At 39.8% G+C, this 27,745-nt stretch overlaps 2 protein-coding genes and 1 non-coding gene across 4 annotated transcripts; all 3 read right to left on the bottom strand.

The window, feature by feature from the left end:
• Positions 1-835: 835 nt before the first annotated feature.
• Positions 836-5,280, bottom strand: b3gat3 (beta-1,3-glucuronyltransferase 3 (glucuronosyltransferase I)). The gene is made up of 8 exons (XM_053343770.1): positions 5,154-5,280; positions 4,703-4,810; positions 4,253-4,433; positions 3,969-4,152; positions 3,719-3,880; positions 3,476-3,562; positions 2,960-3,163; positions 836-2,622 (listed from the first exon to the last, which is right to left on the bottom strand). The coding sequence occupies exons 2-8, from the start codon at positions 4,794-4,796 to the stop codon at positions 2,524-2,526; spliced, it is 1,011 nt and encodes a 336-aa protein (XP_053199745.1). The 5' UTR covers positions 4,797-4,810; positions 5,154-5,280; the 3' UTR covers positions 836-2,523.
• A 3,583-nt stretch (positions 5,281-8,863) lies between these two features.
• Positions 8,864-17,593, bottom strand: naa40 (N-alpha-acetyltransferase 40, NatD catalytic subunit). 2 transcript variants are annotated; one of them, XM_053343774.1, is made up of 9 exons: positions 17,419-17,593; positions 17,261-17,326; positions 14,198-14,293; positions 12,061-12,113; positions 11,740-11,835; positions 11,117-11,275; positions 10,904-10,987; positions 10,506-10,583; positions 8,864-9,765 (listed from the first exon to the last, which is right to left on the bottom strand). In XM_053343774.1, exons 2-9 carry the CDS (start codon positions 17,264-17,266, stop codon positions 9,618-9,620), a joined length of 720 nt encoding a protein of 239 aa, XP_053199749.1. In that variant the 5' UTR covers positions 17,267-17,326; positions 17,419-17,593; the 3' UTR covers positions 8,864-9,617. The 2 variants fall into 2 exon arrangements, with proteins under 2 accessions (XP_053199749.1, XP_053199748.1); XM_053343773.1 differs by having other exon boundaries at positions 17,261-17,593.
• A 1,329-nt stretch (positions 17,594-18,922) lies between these two features.
• On the bottom strand, positions 18,923-19,004 carry trnal-aag (transfer RNA leucine (anticodon AAG)). Its single transcript has one exon. It is a non-coding gene; the product is annotated as a tRNA-Leu (tRNA).
• Positions 19,005-27,745: the final 8,741 nt, after the last annotated feature.

Genomic DNA, 27,745 nt, shown 5'->3' with positions numbered 1-27,745 from the left:
TCAGCATACACTTCAGATGTTTAACACAATACAAACTTATACTATTATACTATACTTATACTCCTCTGCTGCTATTCCTATAACTTGCAACTATTAAAACTAAACTTAAAACTATTTGCATGACAAAATACCCTTAATTTGGATGGACTGACCCTTTAATACCACTTTAACAAAGGTGAAACTGAACCATAAAATGCAGTTAGTTTGGGGATGTGATGTCTTTGAGCAAATCTAAGCAAGCTTGACAGCATATCTCTTGGCTCACAGACAACTCAGCAACTTTTGACAGAAACATGAGCTCCTATTTAAAGAAACATTCAAAGTTGAATGAGCGCCAAATGCTTAAATGGTTGTTTTTATATCACATTTTTTCTTTACAATGTTTCTGCTGCTCATTCACATTCACACACACACACACACACACACACACACTGATGCCATACAAAGCGCAGGCAACATTGTGGGCAATATGTGGGAACTTGAAGCCTCCAGCACACAGACATTGAGAATGGACTTGTAAAGTGAACATTTTCAAATCAGATGTTAAACTTCTGAAATGAATTTTTTCTATATACTCATAGATTTTAAATTTCTACCAAGGTAATTTAACTTTTTTAATGGAAAACTCATATCAGACACTAATGATTATTATTCAAAGTCGAGTAATTATATGTTTTCAAACAGGTCTGAAGTAATGTAATGAGTGACTGCTGTATGACTGCAATGTAGTAATTATCTATCATTTTGTGAGGAAACACTTGAGATGTTAAAGACAATTACACACAAATATCACTGACATTTAAAAGAGACAGAAACAATAGCAACATTTGTATTATATGATCTAGGTTTATTGTCAAGTCCAGGGATAGACATCATCACATTGTACAATGTAAGGAACAATTGATTACAGTAATAAATACATTATACACCAGTAGAGAACTGACTTACAGGCACTAATTACACGTAAGCAGGCACTAGCTGTTTTTTACAGTATCATACAACAGTAGCCGAGGAACACTTGTTGAGCTTTCAAGGTTATTTTGCTCCTCATTCATCCAATCTCTGAGGATGTTTTGTGGCAGATAATCAAGCACAGCTCAAGTAGCTCAGTTTATATTTGAAGCTTTTTGTTCTCAAACATTGTGAAATATCCCTTTTGGAAAGAATCAGGGATTTCCTGCCTCTTAAAGGCAAATTCAAGTGAGCATCAAAGGGTGGAAACGTAACACTGACACTGTGTTTTGTATTCTGTTATTGCATAAGGAATTTATATGAGCTTCAGCAGTGCTGTTCTCTAATTTGTGGCTTTAAATGGATACCACAAATCTTGTGATTTTTAGAAAGCATCACTAAAATATATATATATACATGAAAATACTGGTTAGAGCTGGTGTCATGCTTTAACCAGCATTTTGCGCTCTGAGCTCTACCTCTACGACTGCACAGGGTGTGGAGCCTCTGCATCTCTGTATTTATTATTGTTAATGCTGCAGCACAGTGTTGCTAGGTTGCACCAGTTGTCTGTATCACAAGTGTATGAGAGTGAGATAAAGACAAGGCAACAACTATTTAGGAGGACTTTTTTCACTATTCGATGCATTTTGTACCTGCTGTTTTTGTTCTGGATAATGTTTACTGTCAAAACAATTGGCACCATCTTTGCTTTACTATACTATTATCTTGACAGCAAATTACCACATTGTGATTACACATGTTGCATAAAGACTTTTATCATGCTATGATGATGATGATGATGATGATGATGTCATTTTTGGCAATGGTTAAAAGAATTCTAAGCATCTATACGGCTGAAAATACAGACTCACAGACACTAATCACGCAACAACAGAAGCCATGCATGAATAAAGTGCTCTGTTGCTGTATCTCAGTCAGAAATCAGTCGACATGTTGGTGGCTGCACTGATGAATTAGGGTACAGACCAGTTGGCCAACCATCACAGGGAACAGAGACAGGAAGCTGAGCCAGACCCGGAGGAGCTTGGCATAAAAAACATCTAACTGCTATCAAGGATGAGTTACACCGCAGGATTTCCACTGAGCACACGTAAACATGTAAAACTCCACTAATGATACATAATAACTCCAGCTTTAATCAAAAATGGACCGGTCATGTAACAATATGGCTCTGCAAAATTTAAGACTGGCGCCCCCGTCTGGTAGTTACTTGAACTCCAGAGTCCTCATCCTCTCTACTGCTGGACAAAGAAAACTTAACTAACTCACTAAAACTAAGGGAGACTCTGATATGTACACTAACATACAGTCAGTACAGTTGCAACAACACACACACTCACTCAGTACACACACTTGTGTACATTTACTAGCTGACACACACAAAAAATACAGTCATAACCAGGTAAATTTAAACGTCACCTCTAACCTATATTTTCTTTTTTACAGTATTTACAATGCAGAGTTACATATGCAGCATTAAACAGCAGAGTAGGCTTGACACCATGTGTTGTGTGTGTGTGTGTGTGTGTGTGTGTTTGTGTGTGTTCCTCAGACCTCCACAGCCGGGTCTGAACCCAGTCCCTGAGCCTGCAGAGCGTCCTCTCTCTTCATCTTGGGTTTCTCTGTCCGTGTGTGCCAAACCAGCACCTACAAATTGCACACACACAAAGAATGAATATAAAATCAAATACAAAATTATGCCTGAAATCACACATTTTGTGTCCCAATTAACTTCTGAAAAACTTCCAGCAGTTTCTATAATAAGTGTAACTAGTCTACCAGGACCATATTATTAATACACATATGTATATATATATATATATATATATATTCACACATTTTGTCTGTGATGATTTACAAGTTTGAGAATTTTCATCTAAACTGGATCATCTGCTATAAACATTTATATTTTACTGTCTCTCACTCACACTCACACACACTCACACACACTCTCACACACTCTCACACACACACACACTCGTACTTTAGAGCAGTTGTCCGCTTTGGGCTCCAGTTCGTCCATGGTAACCAATCCCTGAAGGAAGCTGCTTTCCAGAAAACCCATTGGTGCTTCTCCATCAAAACAAGCCTCTGGATTGGCCAGGACCAGTTTGAGGGACACAGCAAATCCAGCCATGTCCATTGGAAAGGGACGACTGGGACGCCAGCCAGTATGAAAACGTATCACCTGATACAATCATCAAAAACACAAATACAGTATTAGTAACAATTCAGTTTGAGTGTTTCCAATGACATATTAATTAGGAGAGAAGAGAAGCACTGATACTTATCAATTTACCACAAATGTCACCTTTAAAATGCAATGCTGACCGACAAGACTTATGATATATACTTTAAGAAAACTTATAGTGCACATAAACAAAAAACATTGTTTTCATAATCAGAGAAGGAGATTAGACAAACCTGATAACCAAAGCTAGAGTTCTCATGATTAACACCACATTTCTATTGGCTATTTACAAGCACAGACAGCACCTACCTTTCCTCCTTCCACCACAGGCCTCTCATACTTCATCCCTCCAACCAGCCCCACTGGCCACACCGACACTCTCTGGGTACTCCTCATCTGACATGAGACAAGAGCAACATTTGTTTTCTTCCTCCAGTCACAGCACATTTAACACAACACATGTCATCAGCTGTACACTTTGCACACATCAGTGACAACCTAAACTAGTTCCTTCTAAAAATAAAAACACTCCATCCACACACAAACTCCCACCTCTTCAAATATCTGCAGGCTGTACGTGTTATCATCGTCAGCGAAGTAAACCACTCCCTGCTGGTTGTATGCTCCCTGCTGAGCCCTTCTGTCTTCTCTGAGCCACCGGAGACCTTCGTTCCTCTGCTCTACTCCACGAGGCTTCAGCCAGCTGGGGTCACCCTGAGGTGGAGAAAAATCAGTCAGACTGACAATTGCTAAAATTGCCCATAATTAAATGAGGAGAATGTTTAAACTGCGATGCATCCACCTCCTGCAGTTTGCGGTCCTTGGCGGTGGGCATGTGTAGGTGTGTGTAGGTCAGGCCGCTCTTGACCAGGAGGTCTGACACCAGAGGCGTCTTGTGTGGAGAGTCCTCCACCACGATCCAGTGAAGCTGAGGAACATGGAGGAAGGTCTGAGATAGACGAGTCAGCTCGGCCTTCTGCACCAGCCTGGACGGACAGAAATCAGAGCAACAGTGTGTTTAGGTGTGAAAAAGAACTGGAGGATAGTGAGAAGAAAATGTAGCGAGGAAATCTGCCTGTTGGTTACCTCGCGTATGTCGGGGTGATGACAAAGATGGTGGGCTGGGTGGGCTTGACTAGCTGTTTTTGGGGCTGTTTAGTTGCCTCCGATTTCCTCATCTCCTCCTGAAGACGGTGCAGCTCCCCCCGCAGCCGAGATATGGTACGATCTTTAGGCAGGTCATGCTCTGTGCAGTCGCAGCGCTGACCTGCATAACATTAGGGAGAAACGGAGGAGGCAGTTTTATGTGTAACAGCAAAGAAATATATTTTTTTTGTACATTTTTTAACCCGCTGTGTCAGAGTTGTTTTCATCCCCCACTATGTTTCCTTATTCTGTGTCAAATTAGGCATGGAGATGCGTGCAACTTGAATTTTTCCCACATTTCTTCACTCTACATTCAGACTGACACAGAATTGATGCATTTACGGACACAGTTTTTACACTACCAGTGGGGGTCAGGTCTTGTCCACTTACCAAGCTGCATCAGTGCATAGACGAGGCCCAACAGGGAGACCATGAAGTAGAGCACAAACACAGTCTTCAGCTTCAGCTTCATCCTGGTTGCCATGGCACCCTGACCAGCTGAAAAAGGAGGTATAAATATTACTAGTTATAAAGCATTTTTGACTCTTTTTTATTGTATTTTAATTGTTTATTTGCGTCTCGAACAACCTAACCTAAACACTTAAAGCTATTTAAATGTGTTCAAATGTGCCTCAACATTTAGCTGAAATAAGTTTCCCATTCAGGAAAAATATGCTAATTTGTGCGAGGCTAAAGCCATACATGTTGAGGTTAAAGACGGGTTTGTGTGTGCTTTCTCTGAGAAGGTCGGCTAATATGAATATACATGTAACAGGATGGTAAATCAGTGTGAGCTAAGCTATGTTTTCACAGTAAATCATTTTCATATTCAAACACTCACCAAAGGCGGGAAATGGTGGACGACAGCAGCGCTACAGACAGTGACGAGCTGAAATCTTCATGTCATTTTGGACTAATGTGAGCAGAAGACACCTCAGTGCATCAAAACATCCATTCATTCAGCTTAGCTTTGACATTTCTTTTTTTTTCTTTTTTTTTGCAGCAATGCACCAACAACTTCCGGTTTGAGCGCCACACAGAAAGGAGTCCCCCCAAAAACATGTAGGTACACAACTAAGTTCCACATGGATGCACAACAACTGCCATTCAAAAAATGTTTAATTATATTTTATTAATATATTTTACATGTAGAAAAATAAATGGGTAAAAAAAATGTGTTCAGGAGGAAAACCTTGGATCAGTAAGAGGTGGATGATTATTTTGGATGTTGCTGATTAGTGTTATTATTTTTTCTGCATTATAACTTTATGTTTTGGGGTTTGTTTTTTGTTTGTTTGTATGGATGCTTTGTAACGGTGTCTTATAATCCCATGAGAGTTGGGTCATCAAATGGCAGAGCACTTATATTTTTTAAGTATAAGATAAGTCAAAATTAATACTATCTCTTTCTAGCTCATGACTCTGACATACTATGACTTTTTACTTAGTAATTCAAACTATTGACTTACTACCATAATTATGACTTAAAGCTAATTCATTTTTGATGTAATAGTTTTTAACTTATTGACATGCAATCTCGTTTTGTTTTATGATTCCTGTTTATCTATTTTTGTCTTTTCCCGGCAGAAAACATCTATCTTTTCAATTTTCTCTTTTCTTGCTTTTGTGTTTTTCTTTCATCTTATATGTAAAGTGTACCTTGAAAAGTGTTGTATACATAAATGCATGATTATAATCAAAAATAATAATAAAAACCAAAGGGCATCTCTTGAAAAGTCAAACAACTTTCCTTTATTTGTAACATACAAATAAAACACTGACAAGGCAGAATGACTTAGTTTTCCCTTTCATTGTCGTTTATGGACAGGACTCTAACACTCACTCTCAAACATGGAGTTTTCTTTAAATTTCACATCATGTTTAAAAAAGTGTTTTTAACCTGTAAAAGGCCTAGAAATGAAAATGAAGATGGATCCACAACAGCTTATATATATACAGAGAGAAAAGACCAAGAGAAGGATCTGTGATTGGTGCGGGTATGTAACCATTTTCTAAAATAGAAGAACCCCACTGACTTAAAATAAATTGGTTAAGTTCAGGCTCATTTTCCAACTTAGGATATTTTTCACAAAAAGCATTTTCACCTCAATGAGCCTCCTTTAAAGACAGCCCACCTGTCTGGATTGAATGTGACCGCTGAGTGCTGATCTGGGGTCAGTTCACACTTTGTGTCAAGTTTCACTTTCATGAAAAATTTACAGGTGCAGGAGCTCAGGGGCCTTTCAGCAGCTACTTTTACTGCAATTTAACACAAAAATTACAGACCCTTCTGAAAAGTAGCATCCTGTTCGTTAAAAATTGAACTTTTTTCTTTTTTTTAGTTTTATCAAATCAGTTTCTTTAGTTAAAATGGGCATGACACAAGCAAAAACTGACTCTAGATCAAACAGTGGAGCAATCCGATCCAGCCAACCCAGAACTGACAACATGGCTGTTAAGTAAAACAGATGAGGTTTGATTACGTTTGATTAACCTGAGAGAGAGAGACTGTCAGTCAGTTGATATACTACCACTATGTACAACATCCTCTTTTTTTATTGTACTCTATGCAGTAAAAAATTAATTACTGTACTCATCAGAAGGTAGTCTAGAACTAAAAACGAGCAATATGTTATTTAATTGTTCTTGCTGTTCATGATCATTGTTCAACCAAGCATGAAACACAATGCAGTATTTACTCCAACAACCAGAAACTTTCACCCCAGGAGCATCAAAGTGTTTTTTTGTTGTTTTTTTGAGTTGCTAATACATCTTTGTTCCCGTGTAGGAAATCGCATAATAAACAAAGTGTCCGTCAGCTTCACATTTCAATCCCCCCTGTTTCACATACTTTAACCAGGTGTCTTATTATCTGTTTGAAATCTCAAATTAAGCTTTCATATGACCTGTTTTTCAAGGGACAAAAAACAAAAAAAACATCCACAGTAGTGTAAAGAGATCTTCTCACCCTTCCAGCCCACATGAAATCTGAACAAACTGACTAAAGTCCTGGATTTAAGGGTTTTATGGTGGTTTCTAAAATCTAACTCACTCTACTAGCACTCTAAAGATACCCTGAAGGTTTTTGTAAACAGATATGGATTCAACAAGACCCAAGTGGTTACAGCAGCCTAGATTTACTAGCAATGTGGTCTCTAAAATCCTCAGCGGGACCTAAAAGCATCTTTTTTTTTTTTTTTTTTTTTTAATCATTACTCAAATCTGACAGTTCTGACTTTGTTCCAAGATGCTTTTAAGAATAACAAATCAGAGCAATGACTTCAAACGTCACACACAAATCCTCTTTAACCATACGCCGATGTTCTATTGTGTGAAGTAGAAGTCACGGCATCGGACTCGCGTGAGGATTTTAGACACGCGTTCAAAACAGTGCAGCTAACGTTCAGAAGCGACATCGCTGTTGTGTGATCTTCATTTAGACTACAAGGTTAATTTAACACTTTGAAATCTCGCCATGCAAACTAATGACAGTGGGCTGGGAAAACAGGTGATTACTGAGGAGGGGGGGGTGGGGGAGAAGAGCAACATCCATTTAAAAAAAAAAAAAAAAAAAAAAAACCTCCAGTATTCTGCAATAACTTTCACCATTAATCCATTCGTGTTCCTTCCTCCATTCGTCTTCAAGATTAATGACAGCCACTGTACAAAATGAAGCGGTGACTTCTACCAGTCCTCATCCCTGTTAAATCAATATGATTTGCTCATGCTAACAAAATATAGAGGAGGGATGGAGGGTGGTTTTAGTAGTTTTTTTTAAAAAATACAGCTGAAGCTAACGTCAACATCGACTTATCATCAGTACCTCTCGGAAACGAAGACAACGAAGCGGGGAGTGATGCAAAATTTACAAAGGTGACTGAAGGTGAGAGTAACGTAAACGGGTCTGGTGTCATCATTCAGTGTCTTTAGGACATGGAGGGAGGAGTGAGGCACGAAGAGAAAGGAAAGGATGTTTTGTCTCTTTTTTTCTTTTTTTTTTTTTAACAGAACTGAAGCAGGCAAATCTCCCATGTCTGTCTGTAAGCATGGAAACGAGGAAAACATGAAGACAAAGAGTGAAAAGTGAGCATAAACTATTTTGGAGTTGTACCTCTGATAAAAGGAAACACGGGTAGAGGCTGAAGCGAGTTGGCAGTCTGAACGAGCGACGGGGTCGTACTGGAATTATTTTGGAGCGTTGGATGCGGATTTTACAGCACACGTGATGATAAGACAAGGATGATTTTTTTTTTTTTTACTAATTTCACTGGGGAGAAAAAAGAGAAAGCATAATCAAGAAAAACACGATATTGTCTCGTAAGTAAAAGAAATAAAATAAAAGCAGGGCAGAGGTCTACACCTAGGTATCACCTGAACATAACAGAATATAAGAGAAGATTGGTAGTGCTTATACTGTAATCATGTAACAGTAGTATCACGAGCCAACGTGGTTCAAAACAGTGCAGTTGCTGCTAGCTGCAGTGCTTTCACTACAAAAACAACCTACAAGCCATATGTGCATATAACTTGTATTATAACAGATAATGTTAGGGGTGCAGCGGGGGCTCTCAAACTGGATTTTTAAAAGGGACATAAAACTGAGTCTGTCAGCCTAATCGTGGACCCTGGTTCAGTGAAACAAGCTTGTAGTCTCAGAGTGAGATCAGGAGCTGTATTACAGAAACGGACTATAAATCTGATCTGCTTAGTAACCGTGTTGATTTGAGTACGGGATTGAATTATCGATACAGAAGAATTTACAACCTCAGATCAATTGTGTCTCAGACTGAAGAGAACCTGACTGGAGACACTAAGTTTCTATAACACAGCCCCAGGCCAGTAACCCATGTTAAGCACTGCAGTATAGCACATGAGGAAATGAGAGCGGGGTGGGATGAGGTTCACTGCAGTGGTAGAAAATGTCAGCAATGCTTAGCTTGTTCTTTACTGGGAACCACTAATAGTAATTAATTGGGATGAGAGGATGGGAAAAGACGGCTTGGACATCGAACCAAGAAGTAGGAAAAAAAAAAAAAAAAAATCAGGAGCTATGTGTGAAAGCTCACACTGCATACTGCTTTTGTAGCAGGGACACACAAAAGACACAGAAATCTCAATCCATAATGCAACATCAATATCTGTAACCAGGTATGGCGCATTTCCACCATTGGTTCATTTTTTTAACGGCCATGGAGACGGCCATTCAAACTCAAAACGCCTGCCAAGTAGCAGGCAGCTCAAGCTTTCACACACAGCCATGAAAGTTGCTGGCTTTTAACCAATCGGCGGATGTCGCTGCGGTCGATCAGTGGCAGCAGCCCCCGCAGTGCCCGCCCCCGTGGGTGTGTCCCACCGAGGCCTCGCCATGCTTGGTCCGCCGGCTCAGGATCTCGTAAGAGCAGTCGTCGCCACAGCAACCGGACATGCTCGGCGAGGTCTCGTCGATCTCGAATCTAGAACGATGGAGAAAGAGAAAGAGAGAGAGAGAGAGAGAGAGAGAGAGGAAAAGGTTGGTTAAAAAGGACTAAGCAGGTTGGACGAGTCATGTGACAAGGTTTTTGAAGAAGATCACAGGAAAGTCTAATAGATTTACATCATTTTGTGTTGCGTTCATTTGTCTTTTCTACTTTCAAATCCTGTTCATCATCTTGCAACCCTTCATACTGAACATACGACCCTTTGTGGGGTCCTGACCCTCAGCTTTGGAACCACTGGCTAGAAGAAAAGAAAATGTGTTTTGGACAACATGCAAATCTATACATTAAATCAGTCTGCCTTATGGTTGTCTTCTTTTTTTTTTGCATCAATATATTGAAAGTGTAAACTTCACTATTAAGTTATTTTATAATATAATTTAAAGTTCATTTTAATTAATTTTAAACTAAACAAAAAATGTGTTAGGCAAACTTGAATTAAGAAAACCAATGATACATACAAATGTTGCTTAAATGAGTAAGTGCATATCGGACAACACATATGCAGATACTGATATCTGTGATAGGCCAATATCAGCTGATAATACTGGCTGACCAATATATCAGTCAGGCTGCATTTGTAATCTCTAAAAGCATGGAGATAAGTATTTTTCACCTTAGATTACACTCAGAGTTCATGTTTACTAAGGTTAAAGCCTTTAAAAAGGAATACTGCAAAGTTAAACTGTTATCTCCAAAAGAGGCAGCTGTATACTCACTGTAAAGCTTCTCTGAAGAACTGATAAGCCCCGTGGTTGTGTTTAAAAACTGTCAGCATCACTTTCTTCATCTGTGTACTGGATAGAAAGAGCAGAAAAGAAAATTTAAAAAACATAAGTCAGGCAATATACTATATTTTCTTTTTTGTCAGCAAATTCGTTAGAATGATCAAATGTGTATTGATCTACAGTTAAAAACGGTCCCAAAAAAATTCACAATGTACTCCTGTTTGTATTTATTATAATTGCTTTAGGAAATTACAGAGCCTTCTAAAAAAAAAAATTAAACCATTTGTGACCTATTTATAAAGACTTATGTACTCAGTAGGAAACAATTTGGTTTAGGGCTGAGTGCCACAGACAGATTAACCCGTTTCATGTTTCCATTCAGTTTTTACCTGTTAGCGATGAGCTGTAGTATCTGGATGAGGAACTTGCCGAGTCCTTTCCTCCTCACTCTGCTCTCTAATTGCACCTCGTAGCTGGAGAGACAAGACAACAACACTATGTCATGTAGCAGTAAAGAGTGAAAAAACTTCTTTAGCTATGAAATACTGATGAAAATAAAAGCAACAGATGAAAATACACAAACTCAGGGATCGGCATCTTACCAATATAGTACCTCCTCCCCGCACTCCACGTCAAATCGGAAGTGAGAGAAGGCCACGGGGGCAGAGTCGGAGTCGCGGGCCAGCAGGTACCACGCCCTCTCGTCGTTCATCTCCTCTCTCTTTTCCCTCTCCTTCCACCCCCACTCGCTCTGCTCGTACCTACAAGCACAGAAAAAATGGGGTCAACTCACACATAACTCCCTCATTTCACCCTCACGCTTCTCCCGGTCATTAGGACGCCTTTTCTAAATGGAACAAATTAAAGTTTCGACCGACTGCGCCCTTTCGCCAAACTGAACACCGCTCACGTCCTGGCAAATTGAAAGAAGATAAATTGACATCATTCATTTCTCGGCTTCTATCTCATAACTTCTACCTCTTCTCTCTTCTCCGCAGGCTCTAATTCATTCTCATTTAAAGCTGCTGAGAAAAAAAACACACTGATGCACATCTTTTAGTCGCTGTTTGATGTCACTAAAGAATTTCTGGCTCGTCTGCACTTCTTCTTCCCTCTGTTTCTGAGCTGTAATCTCCCACACTCGCAAACCAAGTGAATCTGTTCATTCATATCTGTGAAAGACGAGTCACTGTGTGTGTTTCCTCGAGCCGAGCGGATGTCTTACAGTGTCTGCATGTTGGCTCTGGTGAGTTCGAAGGCCCACTCCACAGACAGGGGGTTGAGGGAGGTCACTCTCTTGCACTCTATCTGCAGGTTCAGCCTAGAGGGGTGGAGGAGGATAAGTTAACAGGATCAATAATACAGTATGAGTGTATGCATGCTGAATTAAGAGTGAAAGAAAGTCACAGGGAGGAACAGACAGAAGCTAAAATACCACCAGAACTTTTTTTGTTAACTGTCCCCTCTGGTTAAGAAATAGAACAAGTGTGTGGTTCATGAAACACTGAATAAGTCCTTTATAAAGACTTGAAAAAACAATACATACCCATTTCTGTCGTACTTTTTGAAGGCTGGGAAGGCAGCCAGTGGGTCATCAAGCTGTGAGCAAAAGGGGCAAAATTAGCTTTTGAGTGTTTTCAAAAAAAAAAACACACACAAAATGATCAGTTGTGCCCCCCACCCCTCCCCCTTTCCAGAGTCTCAGCCCACTGCTGTTAGATTTTTATTGTGCACATGCTGTTTTTCTAAAAGATACTGACGCTGCGGCTTCTAATTCCTGTCCTCGAGAGAGCCTTAATGTAGAGCTGAAACGATTAGTTGATTGATTCCATCCATCCATGCAATAGTTGCTACGACATTTTTACTCAAAAACACAAAATGTTAACCTCATAGTGGTGCTATGAAAAAGTCATGGGATCTCCAAAGTCATTAGGATTCATCATCTGGGAACCACGAACATCTGTACAAAACCTCATCCTGCAGCTGTTGAGATATTTCAGTCTGGGCCAGTCGACGTTGCCCTTCCTACAGTCAATGCCAAACATTTATTTATTCTAGCTTCTTAAATTGTGAGAACTTTCTGCTTTTCTATTTCTCATATGATAATAAACTAAATATATTTGAGTTTTTAAACTGTTGATTGGATGGAACAACATTTCAAGACATCACCATAGGAGGAAAATAATGAGGAGATTTAACAGTAATGAAATCTTCTCCATTTCTGTTCCTTTAAACTGAATCAGTCAAGAACCCCCAAACACACACAATAAAATAGACTGCATTTCTAATCTATACCTCCCTAAATAGCCCAAACGGGACCCATACAGTCAGGAAAATTACAGGGCTATTAGTGTTATAGCCCCATTAGTCAGGCATAATAACACTGGGACACTGGGCCCCTGGGTAAAGGCGTGTGAACTGTGCAGTTTTATTTGGGTAAAAATGAAGAAAATAAATATCAGTTCAGATTTACTCATCATTAGACATTTAAAATGAATATATTATATTATGCTATTTGGATCAAGATGAAAAAAATGTGATTGGGCATCCCTACTTTTAAATGAGCCTTACAATGTTTATAACAGTGATTCCAAACAGAAGCTCTTACTTATGGTCCCTCTGGTCCTATAATGTAATACATCTACGCCCCTCCTATATTAGGACCCAGGGAAACCTACCAGAATCAGGTTAAAAACTTTGGAGAAAAAGGGAAAAAAGCAATGAATAGACTATTTGTTTATTTGAAACAATAGTCCAAGTCAAGATTCATTACTGTTGGCAAGAACGTAAACAAGTAATAAAATGTGACTTTGAGAGGGTTTCTTGCATTCCTTCTCAGGTGGCGTGTCAACAGCATAGCAGGACGGGGGGGAGGAGGGAGGGGAGGGGGAGACAGAGAGAGAGAGAGAGAGGGCGAGCAGCACAGGGCGCCCCATTTTGGGACAAAGTGACACAGAAAAAGTAATAAGCTCAGCCAGGCCTGCTGAGAGCTTGTTGAGGAAGCCGCTGCAGCTCGGCTCGTAACTGTGACTGTGCGAGCTTTGTTCTCCTCTGGGCTCCCGTAAAAAAAAAAAAAGGTTTACTGCCCCTGCTCTCCCACCTCAGCCATGTTGTGGCCGTGTAGCCCACCTCTGAGTTGCTGGAGCCGCCTGCTGTGTGTTCTGCTTCACGTCTAAAAGGTTTTAATAATGCTGATTAATTATGCATAGAGAAACATATGGCGCTGGATTTGACTTTTCCTGCCATGTGCATATCAATTACGGCTGTAATTAGGGCAAACGGGGCATTCCTGGCTTTCAGTGTCATTAAATGGAAAAATATGTATGACTGTAACTAAACAGAGGATTAAAAAAAAAGAGAAAAAACACAGCTCACAATAGAGATTTTACGTGCCAAAGTCAAGCAATCTGAATCCAGTGGAAAGCCTACAACAGCATGAAAAGGGGCCAAGTGGTGGATGCTTTTATGTGAAGCACTTCACAGCGCCATGAGGACATTTATTTTTAAACAACAAAGCGACGCCATTATCCACTGTAAGAACTATGCAGCCACATATTTGTAATTTGTTTGGCAGCTAGCACGCAACCAAGACCTCTACCTCTGTTTGATTTATTTTTTTTGTCATCATTTTGACCCCTCTACCTGGCCTATTCCTCACTGGTTAACCTCTGCGGTGAAGTCACCTTATTGGCAGCGTCCACCTTGGCGCAGACGGCGTCCATAGCCGCCCTCTCCTCCAGACGCCGGGCTTTCTTCTCCTTCGCTCGGTTGGACTTCCTCTGCGTGTGGGAAATGAGGGAGGATGGGGTGAAATGGAGGAAATGGGTGGAGGTGGGAGTGGGGTAATAGAACAGGTAATAAGTGTGGAGGAGAGGAGGAGACAGGAGGATAGAGGGACAGAGGGACAGAGTAGAGAAAGAAAAGCAAAGAGGGAGAAGAAAAAGGAGACAGATGTGTCAGAATTACATAATTTATTCAACCACTCAGGGCAACACTCACCCACTGACAGACAATTAATTATAACTGTGCAGTAAAACACACGTGAGTGCAGTCGTGCATATGGAAGAATGAAGGTCTGGACTTCATAATCCTCATTAGTCAATAATCCACTTATTTAATTCATTTGTGCTTTTATTTTGTCATGTAATCATCCCCGTCTTTATTTCACATGATGCATTACATATTCAAACTGATCCCTTTCATCTGTGCGTCCACCGTGGAGCTGTGAGAATAATTTAGTGCTGGCTGCCTCCGATTAAAATATGATGCCATCCTTCACTGTGTCTTTAACTGGAACAATATGAGACACATCAAGCCTGTAATCTCCAGTGATTAAATGTTGAAGAATTTCAAAACTTTGATGAAATCACACAGCGAGACGAGCTTGTCAAATATCTGGCGGGACACGGCAAAAAATAAAAAAATAAAAAAAGTTGCAGCCAATGTCGGTTAGTCAGCTTTTTGTTTTTTTACAGCGCGGGTTTGAAGTGTGATTAAAGAACAAGGTAGCCCAGCCTGTGATTCATCATCCGCTCCTATGGAGACTCAAACAATGAATGAAGCAAAACAATTCAATGCAATTCAGTCAGCCTCTAGTTAATACAATTTATGTAATGAATAGCCTGTGTTAGAGCCATAACTTCACTCTAAATCAGCAGGAAAATACTTCAGGAATGCACAAATTACAGTATTAATTACTCACAACTGGGTAAAGCAGAAACCGAATCTTCCTTATATTTAATTATTTATTCGCCTATGCATTTGTAGATGTCCCCTAAACTTAAATGTCATACAGTACTGTTCATTTCTGTGCGTGGGCTACAAATCAACATGACAACAAAGACTTTATAAGACAAACTTCACACACACACACACACAAAGTGAGACAAAAGGATGAGTCATGCAAATCAAAACACTGATTTACAACAGCGATAGCTATACATATATAAAGAATATTATGACTAAGCTCATCCTGTCAGTTAGAAAGAGCATCTGCATTCATATCAGTGGGTTTCACATCACCATTAGAGCAGGGGAGTGTTTAGATCGCTCATGTTGCATATTACCATCAGTGTGGGATTATAGTGTTGGAAAAAATCCTGATACTGATACTCTAATTTAGCCTGCTTTTGGCTCAATGTCCAACGTTAAGTATCAGCTCTGGTGCAGCAATAATTCACACAGATGACTGCATCTATGCTTTGAAACAGCCAAGACCACACACACACACACACACACACACACACACACATATACACATAAAGTTCAAAGCTGTTGTAAATGCTCCAGAATAGAGCGTGCAATAGTTGTTAAAAAGATGTTTTTGATTATCGACATCTGTAACTCGCAGAGAAAATTAGCGCTTATTCGCTCACGGCACAAGTGGTTTGACACTTTTATTTTTAAGGGATTGTTTGCTGGTGGAATTAGCCAACCTTGTGCCATTAAGTACCGGAGGTTTGCCACCTCACCTGAAATATATATTTTAAATATATATATAAAATATTTATACACTTCAGGGAAGAGCTGTAGTAACTTTCAGGAAGGGGGGGTAAGAGGAAAGGAGCAGGAGAGCACTTTGACAGAGCAAAAGCTACACATGTAGTGGGTGAGGCTGTTCTTCAGGCCATTATCTACTCACTAAAGTGATCATGTGACAAGATGCATCAGGTTCTTGGTGGTTTACCACCTCTACAAAAAACAATTTCCTTTTATAAAAACCACACAGCTCAGCCCATCTAATGTGAGAATGTGCTGCATTTGTTTTATCATCAGTGTAAATGTAATATTCTTGGTTTTAAACTATTTGAGGAAGTCACCTTGGCTTCTGTGTGACTTACAGTAGATGGCGATTTTCACCTTTTTTTAAATTAAATTAATCAATTAATCACACTAAAACAATGCATCTTAAGTAGTAATGAAAGTTTTCATTAGTTGCAGTCTTAGTGGAACAGTATCACACTTGAATGCAGACAAAAGGGCACAACCCTCACAGCATGTTAATCAAGGTTGCAGAGGCTGTTTACAGTGCAGAAATGGTGCATTGAAGCCTCATGGACTAAACAATGGTAGTGGACAAACAAACATTAGCTCAGTTCCTTCATTGGATCCAGACCTGGACAGGAGAGTGTAATAATAGGGGGAAGGAATGCACTTTAATTGCCAAGTTTGAGCTGAGAGCACGAACTCTGTACCAAGCACAAGGAGGCTGCAGACTGAGCTGGTGCTGTGGAAACACGTGGATCGGTTTATCTGGAGTGAAAGTGGAGGATCAAGTCAAGTCTGCCTACAAGGGGGGCTATGGTTAGATAAAGTTGTGGAAACTAACTCAGATCAGGCCTGGCTAAAGCCAACAAGCACATTATATCCAGTGTGTTATATCCCTGTGGGCTTCAGCAGCACACTCTGGCTTGCTTTGGTGAAAGAAAATGATGTACACAAGAAAGTGATTAGCATTCACAGCTAAGCAGAGCGGCCGTCATTTAAAAGAAAGGCATATTTAAGTGGCTAACACGGCTAGCACGGTGATAACATCTCCACGCACACACAGGGGGAAGTTAACAGTGCACAGCGGCGAGGACAATGCGGTGATAATGCTGAAAAAGCCCAAATATCTGCGGCTAACGCAGCCAACCAACACCTACGGCTACATCCATCCATCCTCTCCTCTTTCTTTCTTTCTTTCTCACCATCACGCATTCACCTTTCATTGTATTGCCACATGAAGCAAAACACGTCAAACTCACCCCCATTTCTGCGGCCGTGTGTTATCGATCAGCCTCACAGTTGCTGAGTTATTAGTACGATGGTGACTGCAGACAGAGAGAGAAGGCGGCCAGATTAATATGACAATGATAGATAGAGAGTGAGCTAACGAGGCTAGCTGGCTAACTACAGCACCGACCCGCGGCTGTGAGACACACAGAGGAGCCGCAGCTAGACGCACATCTGATTAAAACGTCTGTGGAAAAATTATTTCGCCGCTTTATTCCGCTTTTTCAGTCGGAGTGGCGCCAAGACCGCGAGGCTAAATTTCTTTCAGGTCCCGTCTTCGCTCTTTTCTTTTTCCTCTTCTCTCCGTCGCGTCCAACCATGAGGCCTTCACGTGCTCCGCCAAAGCTCAGATTTCTCAGACTCCACTGAGCCCCAGATGGAAAAGAAAAGTAAACACAAAGCGACTGCCCTTGGAGTTTCTTGTATTTTATTGAAGGGGGTTTGTTACATTTTAATGTACTATTAAGTAAAATGCCTAGGTATATTTATCTACCTTTACTCACTGTATGTATGTAAAGTGTCATCTAACCATATGTAATGACTTAATATGTATATCAATACTCCTTACATTCTTCCCTTAAAACCTATCTCTTTTATTTTGTTATAATTTATATATATTCCCTCTCATTTATTTTATTTGCCTTTGTTTTGTTTTCTAATCTACTCTGTTTTACCATTACTACCATTATTATATCTTATAGTTTAAATCTATTTTATTTCATACATTTCCAGCATGTATCTCTCGCATACATTGGTCTCAAATGTTTTGTTTCAATGTTTTTAAGTTTTGCAGTCTATTCTTATTCTGTTTTATTATCAGCTAGTCAGTCATCTGTGAATCACTTTGAGCTGCAATAACCTGTGTGAAAGCTGCTTTATCGTGTATATCCTTGTGTTTATTTCTTAAGGTTGTTGTGTTGTTATTCTGTGTAAGTACACTGAGAGCCACTAAACCAGAATCAAATTCATTGTATGTACGTAAACATACTTGGCCAATGAAGATTATTCTAATATTAATCACCTTTAACAAAGTTGTTTCCCAAATGTTGCTCAGATAACACATTGAATGAATGAATATTTGTGACTGAGAGGTCTGATTATTGTGTTGTTGTTTTTTCATCATCACAAACAAAACTGCCAAAAACGTGTCTGTTGATTCAACAGCTCTGCTCATGTATTAAAGTTCAGGTGAGTTTAGTTCAGTTGCACTTTACAAATACATAAACACTTAAACAAACTGAATCACATGTGATGATGTGAAAAATGCAATAATAACATGAATTGCCAAAATAAAGACAAATGACCAAATAAATATAGTACTGCAGCACCCCTCAGCTGACAATAACCAGCAACCTTGTACATTTTCATGTAAGTGTCTCAAAACAAATACCAAATCATACTGTGCCACAAATGTTTTGATTTTTGACACCACTCAGCTGTGTCAGATTTCCTGTTGGGAAACACTGTACACAGTGTACTGAATTCTCTGAATACTTTTCATTCTCATTACCACCAGTCCCTGAAACAGAATCATTCCTTACATTGACTTAACATGCCACACAATCAACCGTATATCTTATTATTTGGACATTATTGATATTGTATAACACCTCTTATCTGTAGAAAAGATTCCCTGGCAGCGGTGGGATTCGAACCCACGCCTCCGAAGAGACTGGAGCCTTAATCCAGCGCCTTAGACCGCTCGGCCACGCTACCTTATACAGTGCATAAAATCTTGTTAACTATTGGCTGAACATATTTCCGACAGCACGTGAAGGCAACACTACTTCAGCGCGAATGTGGTTTCCTTGTTTGGAAAGTGACGACAGACCCTTGGAGGGCTGGACCGGGTCAAGAAACACATCACACTTCACCTTTGACCTCTACACACATTTCCATGCCAGATGCTATTATGAAGCCATCATAACAACATATAACATTTAACATATCATATAACCATCAGCAGTGCAGGGAGGTGGGAGTGACATTTTACATGTGATACAATTAAAATTATTAGATTACTAAAAACTCAATCTTGGAACACAGAAACCTAAATTATACTCCACCAGCAGTCTGATTTTAATCACATTTCACCATAATGTCATTTATTTTAATATAATTTATTCCCAATGTTCTATTCTTTATAAATCATATATACAGGTCACCTATTAAGAATATGAAACCACTAATATGTAAACATGTAAACCAGTGGTGGACGAAATCATCAGACCTTTTACTTAAATAAGTACCCAAAGAACAACATTAAAATACTCTATTATAAATGGAAATCCTACATGAAAATCCTATTTAACAGAGGTATTATGAGCTTGATGTACTGTAGTTAAAGTATTACAGTAAAAGTACATATTATGAGATCGATGTAGTTAAGGTATTACAGTCAAAGTACATAAGTATTATGAGTGATGTAGCTAAAGTAGTAAAAGTAGTGCTTTGTCCCTATGACTGAGATATTATTATATATGACATCATTGGATAATTTATATAAGCATCAGTGTTAGCTAGTTTAGTCCAGTGGTTCCCAACCTAGGGGTGGGGCCCCTCCAAAGGGTCACTAGATAAATCTGAGGGTTGGTGAGATCATTAATGGGAGAGGAACGAAGAAATAGTTCTAACACACAAATCTGTTTTCGGTTTTGTTTCTTTTTCTCTAATCTTTGATTAATGCTGAAATATTGGAACATTTTAATGTTTATTGGAATGAAACCATGTAAGCAGGTTAGAGGTAAAAAAAATCTCTATTTAGTGGAGCTGTTAACAACTCACAGCAGACATTTTGACTTGTCATAGCAGGATAATCACAGGTGTTAGTAATAGCATTAACAATGGCTTTGTTGACTTTAAGTATCACAGTAAGCCATGACAGCATGACAGTTTGAGTCAGCACAGCCAGCAGATCGGTACAACCTGAAACCAAAGCAGGTAAATGGAATTCCGGAATTATTTACACCTGTGCTTTTCCTAATGTGGCACGTCAAAATGTCTAACAATGAAAGTGAGGCCTTCACACCCAGTTTAATTTAAAGTGAACAGATAACAGACAACATAGCTGTGTATGGGTAATATCACCATGGGCTCTGTCAAGTGTCCTGGTAGTTGTTCCATTATTCATTGTAGATGGAGCAGCTCCAGGGTTTGTCTCTGTCTCTGGATTACATCATTGGTGCTATATTCTGTCATTTAGCGAAGAGAGATAACAATATAAAGCTAAAATTATGATAAAGGTGAGCTGCATATTACAAAAATGATAATGTTAATTGAAATGTTAATTCTATTTTAGGCTGGATTTTCCCTTCGACGTATATCGTATTAATCAGATTTTGAGACAACTATTTTGAGTAAAGGTAACACATTTTGTTATTTGAATGGTATTGTAGAGTAATTTTCAATAGCTTATATTGGCTGTAGCTAGAGATGTATGTATATGATATAATTCAAAGTGGACTTTTGAAAGGAAGATACACTCACTTTTTGAGACTGTGTCCTGTTAAGTATAGAAATGCATGAATGAACAAAACAATTTGACAACATCATTTATCTTTGACAGACCATTTCATAGTGAAACTGAGGGACATGTTTTGAATGAATAAAGAATTTTTCACACAAAATGAATGAATTCTGCAGAAAAAATATCCAAATTAGTAGAATTATGTACAGACTTATTAGGTGTCTTAAAGTATATGAGTTTTTAAGGTCTGTTTTGACTACTGCCTTTGTCATATTTAACTGTACAAATATATACTCAACAATTTTGAAGGTGGGGTATGGGGATTTCCAGTCATACTTGCATGAAGCATTCCTGGGAATCCACCTTCAAATTTCTGTTCAGTTCCCATCCTAAGATTTTTTAAAAACCAGACACAATATGTGAAAAAGTTTACTCTGAATTCTCAGATGTGGAGTCCATGGTCAAAGAGGGACCCATCTCTGGCTCATTTGTGTTAAAATGACTTTTAAAGAACCCCAGAGAGTGAAATCAGCTCCTGGCATATTCACAATGATTAGAGAAGCAGTTCGGAACTGTTACCACTAGGTGGCGGTGTAGGGTATAAAATCCCTCAATTGATGTTGCAACCGTTTATTTCTTTCAAACCTAGAATTAAGCTACAGACAGGATAAGGCAATAGAAAATGTAGCCTTTGTTTTAACTTTTAGTGCCTTTGCCTCCTTATGAGCATTCCTTTACTCCTGATGCCTGTTCTTGCAGGGAAAAAAGCCCAGTAATTGGCTGGTGGAGTGTAAAACAAGGACACACTGCAGCATCTTCATTTACCCTGCAGCACAGAACATACAGCTGCATACTCTTTCATTAGGTGCATCACACAAAAATGGAGAGGCATAATATATCAAAGGCACACTATAGGCCTCTGTAGAAATAGTATAAGAACACCGAGTGGTTCCCAAGGAGACACAAGCATAAGTATGACAAGGTCACTATAGCCGAAATTCACTATGGAGTACAGAAACACTGACTTAACTCTTTACTTGAAAATTACAGTAACACTGTTATTTCTTTGTACTGGCCTGTACATCTTCTACCCTCTAGGGGTGCAATTACTAATTTCTCAAAATGTGAGATAACACTGCACAAAACACCCATCATAAAGTGTCAGAGCTCAAGCTGACATATTCAAATTACTTGTTGTGTTTGACCATGAGCTAACAATCCAAAGATATTCAAATAACTCTCTATATTATAAAGAAAGAGCACCAAATTGTCACATTTAGGAAGCTGGAAGCATTTTTGTTAATCGATAATCAAAATGGTTGCAGAATAATTTCTTAATCATTTAATCAACTAAATGTCTGAGCTAAGATTTTAGTGTCAATAAGAATGATTGATACTTCATGGCTTCTTGATGTTTAACTAATTTTAACAGAATTACTTTTAACCTTGATTTTGAAGTGACATGTTTCAGGTGTCTGCTACAGAAAATCAGGCATTACTGTTATTTGGGATCCCAGAGACACCAGCTGTAAAGCATGGTTAAATATGTTAGATGTTTATATGTTCTATTCTCTATAGCTGTGGCTGGCACTGACAATACTTTTGTTTACACAGCATGAGCCGTTGCAATTCCCATATAAGTTTTACACAAAAGTTTGTTCATAAGAGATCTAACCAGGAGTTTGACCTCTCAGGGGTTTAATGGACCCTAAATATGAGTAGCTCATTGAAAAGGATGTTTGTGAAATACTTTTTGACTAAATACATAGTATAGTTCATGGATTGCTAATTTATTGTATACAATATATATATATATATATATATATGTGTGTGTATATACAACATTTTTGGTGTAATAACAATGTTTTATAGTAATTTATGTATTTTTTCACCTGCTTTAAATGTGTTAGTGCTTTTCTTTATAATTTGGGTTTTATTGTAATAAGGTAAAAAAAATAAAAAATAAAAAATAATAATAATAATAATAATAATAATAATAATAATAATAATAATAATAATATTAATAAAGAAAAAGAAAAGGGAAAATGGTTGATTTTGTAATTCTTCTCATCTTTTATTATTTTTACATAGAGTAGTAGGGTCTGCGTGACCCCAAACAATGAGAAAGTAAAGCCAATGTCAGCAAAACAAAAGAGGGGAATATCACACAATACATCACTGACTACAACTGTGATTTCTTGGCTTGGTGGGATATGAGATGGCCACCTACACAAGCCACTTTTTCATAATGCAAATAAAGGCCTTGTGTCGGGGGCTCTCTCTCTCTCTCTCTCTCTCTCTCTCTCTCTCTCTCTCTCTCTCTCTCACACACACACACACACACAGCAGCCCTCCCCAGCACGCAGATGGCCCCGTCTCGAAACCCCGCCTACAGTCTTTTGTCTTGGGGGAATCTGTCTCTTGGCTGTCAGTAGAAGAACTATTTATTTCATGTGTCAGTAGGGGGCGCGTCGATGCTCTGAGAGTTGGTACAGAGGCCTGCTGGTCCTTGAGACACAGCTCCTTCTTCACATGCAGTGCTAAAGAAGGAACATATACAGTATATATATATATAAACAAAACCACTTCAGACCTTTCTCTACAGATGTGTGTGTGTGTATGGTACTTTTGGTTACTGACTGACTAATTTCTAGAAACTAGATGATTTGGGCTTTTGTAGTGGTTAGGGTTGGGGTAAGTCTCCAGGAAATGACTGTAAGTCTATGTCATGTGCCTAAAAGTGACCTATAATGTGTGTGTATGTGCTGGCAGGAGTGGATAATGAAATTCAGGATAACCCCCCCCCCTCCCACATCCACCCACACATATATACTGATACACACATGCACAAATCCCTCTGTACAGCTCAGCAATGTGTGTGTGTGTGTGTGTGTGGTGTTCTTTCTGAAGAACAAAGAAGAAAGATAGATAGAGTGAGTGAGTAGCTATATGGAGGAGAAGGGAGATGTAACAGGAAAACAGTTAAGAGCAAAGGAGGGGGGGGGTGAAGAGGGAAGATCATAAAGAAAAGAGAGATGAAGATGAGGAGGGGAGAGGAGAAGGCAATGGGCTGAGCGAGGAAGCAGGGGGGAGGAGGAAAGGAGAGGGGAGGAGGGCGAGAGAGAGAGAGAGAGGGAATCAACAGATGCAGTGTGGAAAGGAGTGGGGGAGAATGGTGGATGAGGAAGAGGCCTCTCTCAGCACAGCGAGTCCTGCAACACAGAATCAGGCTACAACACACAGACCAGACAGCCACAACTGAAGATTCTCATGAGATGAAATGCATGTATACATATGGCCTGGAAATGTCTACTATCTGTGTCTTGTAGAGGTATTTCGGTATCTGTGCAGTAACTGGAAGTGATTTATGGCTGACTGTGTTTGAACTGTGACTCCTGTCCACAACATGGACCTGACAGCTTCTATATGTAGCAGTGAAGCGGTGTGAGCCAAGTTTGTCTCAAAACCTGTAAAAACCTGAAAGATTTGTATTGTTCTGAATTTCAGTAGTGAGTTTTAGCCTCATTTGACACATTTTAAAGCTGTCTCATAGACATTTTCAGTGTACGATTCTTCAAGATAAATATTGAAGATGTTGTTTTTTTTTTACAAATATTCATGATCTTCAAAGGATGAGAGTGTGCTTGGATTATGCTTTTTTGACGACCTTCATCAAAAATGTTCATTGGTACACAAGTCACATAAAACCATGTCTGGTAAATTTATTCAAGAGGAGGATCCAGTGTTTTCTAGAGCAGCTACATCAGTAATACAAAATAAATCTCTGTATTAATATTCAATTATACAATCCACTTGAAATAAATAATCTTCTATTACATATTACATGTTTGAGATAGTTTAAAGGATAGAAAGAAACGGATTTGTTGATAAACTTGGAAAATAGCCAATGAATTCAAGTTTACTTTTACTTTAGCCAATCAAAAGTTTCAGCCCACCGCCTGACCATCTACTGACTGGTCATGCTGGTGAAGGTGAAAGATCAAAGTGCCAATCTTAGCTGAATCCTCAGTGATAGCAAAGTGTTGTTATTGGAATTCGTGGATAAAAAGAAGAGTAGGCCATCTGCTCAAGTCTGTGCACTGAGGCATGATGCCATTTTCTAAGCTTATGTGCCAATGCATCACACCGGTCAGGTTTTCTGAGTTGGTGACCTCTTAAGACGACTTCAGAGGAGATTTCAGAGCCATCAACAGAGATTTCAGAGATTCCAAAGAAACCCTTTTCCATTACTGGATGGCGAGCCCAACCCACAAAATACAGAACCTGTTGCGTGCAGTAAGAAGGCTGTAAAGTAACATTCATGTATTCTACCTACTTCACATGCGGTAGGATTGAACTGTGCACACATACAGTATACAGCTATGGAGACAGACAACATGCTATACATACCTTTCTTCATACCAGTCCCACACTGGAGTTGGAGTTAAAACTATGACCCAGTTTATTTGTTCCTGATTTTCTAATTGAATCTGTGGATAGATCTATATTGTAACTTGAACTAACCATGAGTCCTACCTGCTTATTGTTGAAATGATTAAAAAAGTGAAAAATGTTTGCCCCTTAAAATTAAAAAAAATGATGCCATAGCTTAAACAATGAAAGGTTACAATCCATAAACTATGCATACATGGACTTCTAGAAACAAAACGCATATATTGAGAATAAATAAGAATAAACATTCAAAATATATGATATGAAAAATGAAAATCATGGATCAAGTACAAAAAAAGGATTAACCAAAATTAAAAACAATCGGGTGAGATTAGGATAGAAAAATGATCAGTATGTCATTTATTCCATCTAACACTTTTACATTGTGAATTACATTGAACACTGCAGCCTGATGAGGCCACGAGCAGGATTTTAGACTTTGAGTCTTTACTCCTCTTGTAAGGCAACACAAGTTGAATGCTAATGAGAAAGCAGCAATAACCAATATCTCCACATCTCAGCATATCACGTCAAATCTATAGATAGAGAGAACTCAGGACGAAGTTTCCCTTTAAAGATCATTTCAAGGCCTTAAGAGAGACTACGGTGACTTACATTTTGAAAAAAGGGCCACAAATCTTGTGTGTGATGACATATGGAAAATATAACAGGAAGTAGTGCTGTAACATCCAGCATTACAGATCTATCTATTACATCATTTTATTACTTATATCCTTTTGGATTTAGATACTACGATCCATGTACGTCACTGTGAGCTTGTGGCAGACTGTAATGAGTCATATTAGTGTGTGTCATGCAGCGACATGAGTAAAGATGCAGGAAGAGCTCATCACATCTGATTCTTCTACACATGTGCATCTCCTGAGACAACACACAAACTCAGAGTATCCAGTGGAGGGAATGAGTAACAGTCACAGTAAGGAGTGATGGAAAGAGGAAGAGTTATGTTGAGAAAAAAATGGAAGAAGTGAAGGAAGGAGACGGATGAGGAGAATGGATGATGATGATGAGGAGGAGACAGACAGGTTAGCGACAAAAAAAGTGAGAAGAGCGGAGTGATAGACAAGCAAGGAGAAGAAATGAGACAGGTGGAGAAAGACAAAGGAGAGAAGAAGGGAGGGAGGGAAGTGGAACAAGAGCAAGCTGACGGGAGAGTGAGAGGGACAGTCACTTGTTAGAGATCGAAGGGAATCCGAGCGAGAAGGGGAGAGAAGGGAAGGGTGAGAGAGATGGAATGACGAATGGAGAGGAGGACAGAGGAGGAGGAGAGGGGAGGACAGAGGGAGGAAGAGGAAGATAAAAGGAGAGCTGAGGGAGGGAAGGAAGGAGGGAGGGAGAGGGGGGGTGTTGTTCATTAGTGAGGATGTGTTAGAGACTGGAGGACTGAGCAAGAAGAGAGACAGTGGAATGGTGAGTTTCATGGACACTGACTAATGAGAGGAGAGGAGGAGAGGAGAGGAGAGGAGAGGAGAGGAGAGGAGAGGAGGGGGAGAGGAGAGGAGGGAGAGAGGAGGAAGTGGCAGGGGTGAAAATTAGACGGGAGAGGAAGAGGAGGAAAGGAGGAAGAGGAAGAGGGGGAGGGAGGGAAGGCAGTGAGGAGGGCTGGAGGTGAGCGAAGCGAAACTGCTTTACTGTGTCATCGTAGGGGGAGGGCGGGGGGAGGGGAAGGGAAGAATTTGCACGTAGACACACACGCACATTCACACACATAGACACACACACACGCATACATACATATACACACACACACACAGCTGAAGTCGAAAGAGATGTGAGAGAGAGAGACAGCTATAGAGAAAGACAGATAAGAAGCCAGGACGAGAGAGACATACAGGAGGAGTGAGGAAGAAGATGAAGAGGAAGGAGGTGGGAGGCAGGAAAGACAGAGGAGAGGAAGAGAAGTCATCATTGGAGAGAGGAAGTGGGGGGTGGGGGGAGGGGGGTGAGGAGGGAGTGGAGGGGGAGAATTAATAAAGAGGAGGCAAAGGAAAAAGGGAGAGAGGAGGGAGGTACGGGGAGAAATGGAAAGAGAGTGGAGGAAGGAGGAGAAACAAAAAAACAAGGAGGGGGCACGAGGGAGTGAGGAGAGAGGAAAGGGGGGGAGGAGGAGGAGAATTGGGGCAGATATACAGGAGCTGGGAGAGAGGGGGAGGAGGGATGGGGAGAAAGTAATGGAGAAGGAGGAAATGGAGGAGTTAAAGGAAGGAGAGCTGTGAGGAGAGGAGGTAGACAAATGGAGGAGGTGCAGGAAACAGTGGATAGAAAGGTGGTGGTAGTGGTGGTGGTGTGGAGTGAGGGGAGGGGGGGGTGACAAATGGGGAGAGAACATAGAGGAGGTGGGAAGATGAGAAAACTGGGAAGATGTGGGGGAAAAAAACAGGAGGAGGTGGTGGTGGTGGTGGTGATGGTGCCAAAGAGAAAGTAGAGGAGAAGCTGGAAGAGCATGTAACAGGCTGTTACATGTCAGCAGGCACACGTGTGAAGCCAACAGTGGGTTCTTGTTGTGTGTGTGTGTGTG

This window comes from Scomber japonicus, chromosome 22, assembly GCF_027409825.1.
Source record: "Scomber japonicus isolate fScoJap1 chromosome 22, fScoJap1.pri, whole genome shotgun sequence".
Taxonomy (NCBI): domain Eukaryota; kingdom Metazoa; phylum Chordata; class Actinopteri; order Scombriformes; family Scombridae; genus Scomber; species Scomber japonicus.
The sequence above is the reverse complement of the archived record's forward strand: the minus strand, read 5'-3'. Positions and strand labels throughout refer to the sequence as shown.

Coding starts and splice junctions, on each gene's coding strand:
- b3gat3 (XM_053343770.1), bottom strand. CDS start 4,796: ATGGCAACCAGGATGAAGCTGAAGCTGAAGACTGTGTTTGTGCTCTAC. Junction 3,881..3,968: donor AGGACCGCAAACTGCAGGAG/GTGGATGCATCG, acceptor TCTCCACCTCAG/GGTGACCCCAGCTGGCTGAA. Junction 2,623..2,959: donor AAGCGGACAACTGCTCTAAA/GTACGAGTGTGT, acceptor TGCAATTTGTAG/GTGCTGGTTTGGCACACACG.
- naa40 (XM_053343773.1), bottom strand. Junction 11,836..12,060: donor AAAAAGTACGACAGAAATGG/GTATGTATTGTT, acceptor CCACCCCTCTAG/GCTGAACCTGCAGATAGAGT. Junction 10,988..11,116: donor GGGGAGGAGGTACTATATTG/GTAAGATGCCGA, acceptor TTGTCTCTCCAG/CTACGAGGTGCAATTAGAGA.